General features: G+C 38.5%; 1 protein-coding gene across 2 annotated transcripts; it reads left to right on the plus strand.

Annotated features, from left to right (window-relative positions):
- The first annotated feature begins 2,349 nt into the window (after positions 1 to 2,349).
- jam2b (junctional adhesion molecule 2b) lies at positions 2,350 to 9,512 on the plus strand. 2 transcript variants are annotated; one of them, XM_077580293.1, is made up of 10 exons: positions 2,350 to 2,432; positions 4,449 to 4,514; positions 4,664 to 4,774; positions 4,844 to 4,993; positions 6,965 to 7,146; positions 7,281 to 7,389; positions 7,507 to 7,617; positions 8,160 to 8,178; positions 8,251 to 8,293; positions 8,822 to 9,512. In XM_077580293.1, the coding sequence occupies exons 1-10, from the start codon at positions 2,387 to 2,389 to the stop codon at positions 8,858 to 8,860; spliced, it is 876 nt and encodes a 291-aa protein (XP_077436419.1). In that variant the 5' UTR covers positions 2,350 to 2,386; the 3' UTR covers positions 8,861 to 9,512. The 2 variants fall into 2 exon arrangements, with proteins under 2 accessions (XP_077436419.1, XP_077436421.1); XM_077580295.1 differs by having other exon boundaries at positions 8,163 to 8,178.
- The last annotated feature ends 513 nt before the right edge of the window (positions 9,513 to 10,025 follow it).

Genomic DNA, 10,025 nt, shown 5'->3' on the forward strand with positions numbered 1-10,025 from the left:
AAGGAATTAAAACCTTGTGTTATGTTGCAGGTTAAGCCCAATTTTAGTATTTACTGCTGCATAAACCGTACAGTGGCGTGCACAGACATTTTTTGGAGGGGAAGTGCTCCAGGGGAAAAAGGGCACTTTTGCGCATATGGAATACCTTATTGACAATTCCGAGATGAAGTCATGAGTCAAGATGAAGATTGAAAAGCATTGGACTTTAGATCGTTGTAATTTGATTTGTGAGGATTATTTTGATTTCAGGGCTGACTGGTTAGCACGTCCGCCTCCCAGTGCTGAGGACGTGAGATCGAGTCCGGGCTTCGGCCTTCCTGGGTGGAGTTTGCATGTTCTCCCCGTGCTTGCGTGGGTTTTCACCGGGTACTCCGGTTTCCTCCCACATTCCAAAGACATGCATGGCAGGTTAATTGAACACTCCAAATTGTCCATAGGTGTGATTGTGAGTATGGTTGTTTGTCTCTGTGTGCCCTGTGATTGGCTGGCAACCAGCTCAGGGTGTACCCTGCCTACTGCCCGAAGCCAGCTGGGATAGGCTCCAGCACCCCCGCGACCCTTGTGAGGAAAAGCGGTCAAGAAAATGGATGGATGGATGGATTTTGATTTCAAAATGTGATGATATGTTTGACTACTATAAAACTCAGTGTGGCTTGGAATTTAGGTGTAAAAATGTAGGCCAGTGCTTTTGAAAATGTTTTGGCAGGCACAGAAGGCCTTACTGGTTCTGACCCCCACCACTGACACATCTAGTTTACTTGTACTTTGACTGCGTGATGCTTTAACCCCTTTCTCACGTTGCTAAATAAGGCAACCAAACTATTAGGAACGCCTCTCCAGTCTCCACTCTTGTAGGTCGTTCAATTGTGCAGCTGTACCTAATGTGTTGACCTGATGATTCGCTTACAAGGGGATTTATTATATGTGAGAGTGTGCAACACGCCTGTGCAAAGTGTCATGTTATAAGCGTGTGCTTGTGTGTGTGTGTGTCACAGGACGACAGCTGACAGTGTTGAACAGGTGCCGTGGCGAAGATCTGCTGTGTTCGTATCCACTTTGTGTGTGTGTGTGTGCGTGTGTGTGTGCGTGCGTGCGTGCGTGCTTGCGTGCATATGGCCCAAATGTAAGCATGTGGCACAGGCGAACAGCACGGGCGACAATGGGCGCTTGTGTGTGCCATGCGGGAGGGAAACCCAATACGCAAGGACACGCTTGGAGCTCAATCTGCAGCTGCTTCTTCTTCTCTGCTCCTTCTGCTGAATCAAATCATGGCGATGACACCACGAGTCCTCAGCACGACCAACTGGCCCACCGCAGATTTTATTTTCTCATGCAGCGATACTGTACATGCTATCTATCTATCTATCTATCCGTCCGTCCGTCCGTCTGTCTATACATCAATCTGATATACAGTACTTGCAGTTGTTTGTGGTGTCCCTCAGGGGTCAATGCTGGGTCCCCTGCTATTTAACTTGTGCATAAATGATTTGTTTAATGTATCTAAATTCTTAGGTTAATAATTATATATCCATCCATCCATCCATCCATCACCACGCAAGAAATATGTTGTTTTATTTATCTGAATTTATTCTCATCCATTCTTCATAGTTTGAGGGTGATATGGAATATTATGAATTTAACTTTTTTGGCCTTTTTGTTGTAAAAGCTTTACTTTTCTGAGTTTTTAATCATAAAATTACAGCAGCATTTTCATAAAACTGTAACTCTACTGTCATAAAATATTTACTCTTTTTCTTGTAAAATTACAACATTATTCACATAAAATCTTACTTTTTTTAATTGTAAAATTACTACATTACCGCCATACAACTATATTCTTACAATATTAAGACGTTTTCCCATCATGACATTCTGTTACTGTAAACCTGCTACTGCTACTACTACTTTCAAGCAGCTGTCACAAAGCACTTTACAGAACACATAACATAAAACATTAACAATAATACAATTATCAATAATACAATCAAAACAAACCAACAAAGCTTCAACTACAGCGATTCAGCCTCCATGATCACAGCATGCATGACGTCACAGTCTTCTACAAGCTAAGTTTGTAATTAAACTAAAAGAAAAAGTAAATAAAGTAGGTCTAAATAATAATCATGATCGAAAATAATGAGTAATAATGGACTCAATCCATTCATGATTTGTCATTAATTTGGGTTTGGGGGGCACATGTGTCTCCTGCCACTTTTGATGATGATGATGATGAAGAAAAACAAGTGTCGTCACGGTCACGTGTCGTCATTTGCTCCACGACCCTCGCTCGCGCCTTTTTTTTTTCCTGTGTGAAACTTAAGAAGGTCCACACACACTTCTACACATTGAGCACGCTACGAGAACCCACGCGTGGCGGAGGACGACGATGACTACGATGATGTTCAAGCTCTTATTTCTACTCTGCATACACTGTGAGTGTTAGAAAAAAATACATTTGTTTGCATGTCGCTCTGTTCATTTAATCTGAAATTGCATGTGCAACATCTGCAGATGCCATGCGTTATAGTATCGCAGTGTTTGTTTAGTTGTGATAGTGATTGTGATATTCATTTCGGATGTAAAAAACAAAACAAATAAACGGTCATCAGGCAAAATAAAATATACAAATTGCGTGCTATGTTTTGCAACTTTAATCATGAGTTTAAAATCTTTAATACATTAAAGTTCTAAATATTTTCATTTCTATGAATTAATTTTTTTGTGGGGGGGGGGGGGGCTTAACAGTTTGTCTGGGGTCATGTTTTGTTGTTATAACTACAGTTTTAACTGTAAGACCCAAAATTGACAAATGACCTTTTTTTTTCTTTTTTTCAAAAAACTCTTATTTCACTTTTGTGACAGGCGTGGAGATTATTGAGAGGCAGGCAGGGAGCGGTTGCGTTTACACTAAACCGACTTTGTGATGCTGCTTGAAGCCGAGATGTGCACGGCTGATGAGAGACAGTCACGTGGTCTTTATGGTCCCCCGTTGAGCGCACTTTATCAGGACGAAACTCCCTTTTGAAGTTGGCTCGTTTCATACGATTGCTTTTCATGATCTGTTTAGCAGAAGTAGTCCAAATATTCGGAGCATTCTTGTGAGGCAGAATTTCATGTGTAGTCTACCATTGCATTTGTGAGAAGACGTTTCTCATTTCTAACCCTAGCACTCCAAACTTAAACCAGAACTTCAGGCTTAGCCTTAAAACTCAGATTTAACCCTTGAATGTAAAATAAAAACCGCCTGATAAAATCCAATAATTTCCCAAAATAGATGACCCAGTTTTGGTTCATACTATCTGAGTTTTTTTTTTTAAACATAAAACTGTTTTTTAAAAATATTGTGAAGTGTTTTTAGTATTCTGACCCTCTTGTGTAAGCAAAATGAGTTTTGTCCACAACCACAATGATAAACATATAGATCGATTCCTCGTCTCAGGTTTTGCATTGGATCTTGTTAAAAATGGTGCAGGTGTATCTTTACTCACTTACTGTAGTGTACCGTCCATTTTGACATTAAAGTAGAAAACCTTAAAATACTTTCAGCCAATTCTGCTTCATTCTTCATTCTTCTCTGTCTTCTTGTGTGTGAGCGAGCACTGAAGAAAAGAGGTTATCAGTATCGGGTTGAATCCGCCCCTTCTGAAAGTCGTCCATCACTTTTACATTCCAAAACAGCAGCGCTCCTGGTACCACCAGACACCGCACACACACACATTCACACACACACAAACTGGAAATTCCCTTACAAATTGTGTGTTAATGGTAACATGATGAAATATAAAATAAATTAAATTAAATTCTACAAGGCTTTTGTCCGTCCCGGCATTTCAAAGCGACACGCAAACACCATAGGAGTCGGACTGTCACCAACCAATCTTGAAATGAACAATCCTGCTTTGCTTCCCGTTTATTAACAATTATTTTGAGGCATGCATTTTTGTGTTGACCAATTTTTGTGGTCGACACAACCGAATTGGTTGACTTTTTTCCTAGCTTTATCATAATGGATAACAAACGATGAATTCTGTCACTAGTGTGAAAACTGATTTTAGATTAGTGCCTTAAACCTTCACAATCGACGGGGCATGCATTACACAACTGCAACCAGCAGACAGAGGCGCTGTTGATTGACACTCAACTAGTTTGCTGTTATGTCACCAAAATCAAAGATCAACATTAATCTCTGACGTGTTTTTAAATTTGACATCTATGCAGTTTATCAACGGCCTTTGAAAGGCAAAAGCGTGCAGAAACGAACAAATTTGAATTTTGTGCCATAATGTAGAAATATTCAGTATGTGCTACTGAAGGGTTGTTTGTTTCTGTGTGCCCTGTGATTGGCTGGACACATATCAACTGGTGCTACAGGAAACGAATGGATTGCTAAAGCAAAAATCGTGGAATTTGTTGCCTTTTCAAAACATTGTTAATTTTACTTTTTTCAGGTCCTGTCAGTATGTCAGTGACAGTGAGCTCTTCTAAAACCAAAGTGGAGGTCCATGAACATACAGGTAAGTGTGCTTCATCTCCAACTTTTTTTTTTTTCAAAACATCTTTTTAGAAAATCTATATTGTCATTCTTTAACAAAAGCGGTTGGAAAACTCATGCTACCTCCAAAGGCAGAATGTAGCTGTACATAAGCCTGTCCTGTCCTTCCAGATGCTGTTCTGTCCTGCGACTTCCGCACCGAGAAGGACCAGAACCCTCGAATCGAGTGGAAGAAGAAAGGAAAAGCTGTGACCTTTGTCTACTTTAATAACAAATTTACCAGTGGGTGATGACCTCTCTCCATATAGTCTGGCATTACACACAACGATTTCTTTTTTCCCATCACCGCAGGCTCGTACGCAGGCCGGGCCAAGATGGAGGGAGCCGCTCTGACCATCCACTCGGTGACACAGAAAGACTCCGGGGAATATCGCTGTGAGGTGACCGCCGGCGACGACCATGTCAGCTTCGGAGAGGCCACCGTCACCCTCGATGTACACGGTATGCGTCCGTGAGCCACACTATTCGGTACACTTGCACAATACACTGCACAAGCTGCGTTGAAAGAAAATCCATCTTCACCATGGATTCATGCTGGGTTTTAATTGATACTGTTAGACAGGATGGATTAAACATTAGGGTTATAGTTCATTATTATTTTGGCCCTCTCAGCCAGCCCAAAAAAAAGGACATAAAAATATTAGAAACAGCTCTCAGTATGATGCATTTTTACAAGCAAGAACACCAACATATTAAAAAAAAAATTACATTATTTTCCAATACCTGCATCAATGTCAATTACTATATATCTTTAATTATTGATATTATATTATATTATTTGTAGAATTTGAGTCACATTTTTATTTAGTATTTAGTATTAATAGTCATATTTTAATTCATTATTCACTTTGAATTATTTCATATTTATTTTCAATAGATATTTTTTATATATTTATTTTCAATATGTATTTTTATATTTTATAGACTGCGTTGATATATTTTCATATTTGATTAGAATCTTTATAATATTTGAATCATGTGTTTCATGTGACTGAGGTAGTTTGCAATATTGAAACTGCTCACAAGATTGGAACCTAGCATTAGAATAGTTAAGAACGCTTAAAAAAATAGCAGAGCTAGCATTACAAAGCTGCCATTAGCACTATTAACAAGCTAATGTTAGCCATGGCTAGAGTGACCAAATTTTCAAAATTAAAAACCGTGACATTACAAATTCGCTGAAAATGAAATATACAATGAATTCTCACCAGGAACTATTTATAACAAATTTAATCGCTAGTCACTGGTGACCGGTGGTTGCGGAAATGCTCTAGCTAATACTACTGTAAATGCTATCTTGGTTGACAGTTCAACAGCGCTTAACAATCAATGCATTCTCCACCGTTTTTTGCTCAGTCCTGGCAGCTATTAAGATGGCTGTGCCATGTACCTTGCGCCGGTCCTGCATTGTGACACTGGAAATATGCCGCCAAAAAAGCTCAGCTTACGTTGGGTCTGACTTGCAGGACTATATTTCCCATCATTCTTATACACAGATGCAGGAAGTACAGTCGTTTTTCCAATATGATGAAAAAGACGCAAACGTGATTGAGAAAGTAAATAGGAAGGAATTTAACAGTTAAATTCTTTTTGAATTGGCTTATAGCATAAATCACTATGACAACTGTGTGATTGACATACTGGTGGCCCAAAACCAGGATGCCAGGATGTGACCTGTGCAAAACGAGACAAGACAATGTGGCTGGCGAAATCCGTCACAATGGGACACAAGGCTCAAAAGTCTGGGACTGTCCCGTAAAAGTGAGACGTCTGGTCACCCTAGCCATGGATGCTAAGTTTGTAGCATGACTTCTTAGAAAGTTTAATTTTTTTGGAATGTACAAAAAATTAAAAAACAAAAAGAGTTGAGCTTGTTGAGCAGTAGCTTTGCTAAGTCTGTGTCACTTCCACATCCTCTTATTTCGCCAGAGATTCTCAACATGTAGGTCGTGGACCCAAAAGTTGGATGTGGACCCATTTTGGGTGGGTTTCTGATAGCTAGTAAAAAGCTAGATGCATTTTTATTCTTTTTTATTCTTCTGTACAATATGAAGACGTATTAAGTTCTCACATAGAACATAGCAGCAAGGTGACAGGAAATGTTAGCGTTAGTCGCTAGTTTACTCTGTAAACAAATAGAGTCCTGCTTAGAGAACTTTTGCACATGGGCGTCATAGCTAGTTAGCAATATGCTATTAGCAGTATAGTTACATTCATTTGAAGCAGAGTTAAAAACAAACAAGCATATTGTACATGTATTTTCAAAGTCTATTTTTAAACAGGTGCTTCCTGGAAAATCTAATTAGAAGCACAAGATGTGGGCCAGGGAGTTGTTGTAGAATTGCGCCACTATTACTGTTTTGAGCTGTTATGTAAATATCAGTGTTTACAGTATTCTGTTTGTGTCCTCAGTGCCGCCCCACATCCCGTCTTGCGAGGTGCCCCACTCGGTATTTGTGGGCTCCGACCTGGAGCTCCTGTGCAAAGACAAGCAGAGCGTGCCCCCGGCCACGTACAGTTGGTACAAAGACAACATGGCACTGAAGGTCTCGTCCGATGTGCCGTACAGCATGGACACGCGCAGAGGCACGCTGGTCAGTGAGCTCCCGCTGTGTGACACATGGCGCGCCGAGCACAAAGCACACACTTGTGCTCTCGTATGGACTCCAGAAGGAACACATGTGCAGCTGTTGCTCTTCTTCTCTCTTTTACTCTTCACCCGGAGCAGAAGTTTGCAAGCATTTCCAAAGTGGATTCCGGGATGTATCGCTGCGAGTCCTCCAACAGTGTGGGGGCGCCCAAGAGCTGCGTGGCACAACAGCTAAAAGTTATTGACTGTAAGTTGAGGATTTTTCCCCTTACCTTTCCATGTGTACTCACAAGAGAGATTCATTTTATTTATTTATTTATTTATTTATTTATTTATTTATTTATTTATTTATTTATTTATGTAGCAGATCCAGTGGATATCTCCATCTTTATCGCTGGCGCTTCGGGTTTCGTGATCCTCACGCTCCTCTGCTGCATCTGTGTGTGCGTGTGCCGACGTCGAGGATTCTGCAAGAGTGAGTAATCTCATAGCGCACTCCCCGTGTATGAACTTTACATCAAGCATATGAAATGTACAAAAGACTATAGCGATATATTGGGAATTTATTCAAGGTCATTTGTGACAATGTCCAGAAATGTGGAACTGGTAATGTGAAATAAGCATTTGTGATTGGAAATTATGTTTGAAAATATTTGCAAATACATTCAAATGTACTTGTAGGCTTAACTGCTAAAAACTTTGCATTTTTTGTGCAAGTAAAAAAAAAAGTTTTTTTTAGCATTTACCTACATTGGCTATAATAAACATTGTTTATTCTTGTTTCTTATGATTTATTAATATGTCTGCAAGATTTCTATTTTTAAGATTGAGCCTAAAAGTACATTTGAACGTATTTGCCAATACGTTTAAACATATTATTTGCAAGTACAGTCAAATGTATTTGCAAATACGTTCGATTGGTTTGAATCTATTTAAATACGTTCAAACATTGGCAGTTCCACGCATCTGTAACAACCAAATGTCTGACCATCTCCCATTTTTTCTCCCTTCAACCAGAAGAGAAGAAATCAAAAAGGTGAGTTGCTAGTCTTTTGTTTTTCTCAAACACTTCTGAACATTTAAGCAACTTGTACAGTTTATCTTCCAGCGCCAAGTCGTACAACCCTCCTCCACCTCCACCCATCCACAATGTGAGTGTGTTTGTGTTGATATTAAATACAAGACATTTTGAGCCCTGTATTTCATGAATATAATATTTTCCCCTCCTCATTAAAATCCCGATTTATATTATCTGACACATGCTTTGCACGGATCATCCGTTAGAGGGCAGTATCACCCGGCTTTTCCAGCGACCTTGAGAAAGGAGAGACACCTATATTTATTAATTGTAGGAAATGTTCTTTCTGATTTTGGGAAATACTAATATATTTGATAAGTCGGTTTACTATGATATTTTTGACAGTTATAAATGCACAAATTTAAAACATTGTGACCGAATGTAGCAAATATGACACAAATCAAAAGTCATATGTGGAAGTTGTTTTAAAAAAAAGAATGTTTGTTTGTTGAAAAGGACCAGTAAATACTCTATTTACAAAGAATCAGAATTCTCTCTCTTATATTTCATGATTCAGGCTTTATAAGATTAATGTGTTGGTGCTAATCAATGGCTCAGGCTAATTCAAACAACTAATTGTTTTTCTGTGTGTTTTTCGCAGATCAAGACCTACAAACCGACTCAGTCCTTCATGATCTGATTTGTGCAATGATGTTTATTCATTTATTGTTCAATGCACTGGACTGTTGTTTAGCCCACGCTGGTATTTTCCTAAAGACCAAAATCTAAAGCAGACTTTTGTCCTAATCTTTGCTGGACCCCAGACACAATTGTGGCTCAAGGCCAGTTTCTGCCAACACAGGGTTCAAATACCTTTTTTTATGAAGATAGTTTGATTATTTGCTATTTCTGTGAGGAGTGAAGGCGCCAGTATTACAATTATGCTCTCTCACTTATTTTGGCAAACTAACAAATATTCCCACTGCATTTGATCTATTTTTCCACAAACAGAACCTTTATTTTTCTCGGTAATATGTTCATATACTGTGTTTTACAAAGCTATATGTGTTTGTGTGTAAATGTGTTATAGTTACTCTCTTTCACTTTTGTTTGCGTGTGAACTAAGAAACAAATGAACGGGTGTCTGCAAACACTGAAGGATCTTTGTATTAATTTCAACATTTATATTTTCACAAATCTCACATCCTCATTTGAAAAAAGGCAAGTTGTATATTTTTTTTAATTCAAGCTTCTTTTTTTTGTGTCTTAAAAACATAAATAAATGCGGCAATGAAATAATTACATGAAGTCAACAAAATTCCCATTTTAGAGTATAACTTCATAGTTTTTAATTTTTTTTTTTAAACAATAATTCATTTTAAAGTAACATAAGAACTGCATGAATAAATCCACCAAATTCCCCCAAAATTATTTGTTTATCTTAAAATAATGATGTCAATAATGCCCACAAATTCCAATTGTTGATTTTAAAATAACACAATAATCACATTATAAATCAACAAATTCTTGTAATTTCTCAAAATAACACAAAATAACGCCCACATTTCCCACTGTTTATTTACTTTTAAATATAATTATTGAACTGTGTACAATGTGTGCAACATGCAGTAGGTCTTTCACACCAAGCTGAGATGCCTTTTATGTGCACTTAGTATGTTGACATCAATATGTTGCATATTTTACTGCTTAACGAGCGTTTCCCATGAGTATATACAGTATACAAGATATTGCCTTAGCAGACCACTATGAGATGAATGTTGTACTACTGGTACATGGCCACGAGAGGGAGACATTGCACTGAGTGTTGGTGGCCTTATGAAGTAAAAGTGCCTTTATTCATTTTG

The sequence above is a fragment of the Vanacampus margaritifer genome, chromosome 11 (genome assembly GCF_051991255.1).
Source record: "Vanacampus margaritifer isolate UIUO_Vmar chromosome 11, RoL_Vmar_1.0, whole genome shotgun sequence".
NCBI lineage: Eukaryota > Metazoa > Chordata > Actinopteri > Syngnathiformes > Syngnathidae > Vanacampus > Vanacampus margaritifer.

Excerpts from the sequence above, each read along its gene's own strand:
- jam2b (XM_077580293.1), top strand. The coding sequence starts at position 2,387 with ATGACTACGATGATGTTCAAGCTCTTATTTCTACTCTGCATACACT. Across the intron at positions 4,775-4,843 it reads CTTTAATAACAAATTTACCA|GCTCGTACGCAGGCCGGGCC; the intron begins GTGGGTGATGAC and ends CCATCACCGCAG. Across the intron at positions 7,390-7,506 it reads ACAGCTAAAAGTTATTGACT|CAGATCCAGTGGATATCTCC; the intron begins GTAAGTTGAGGA and ends TTATTTATGTAG.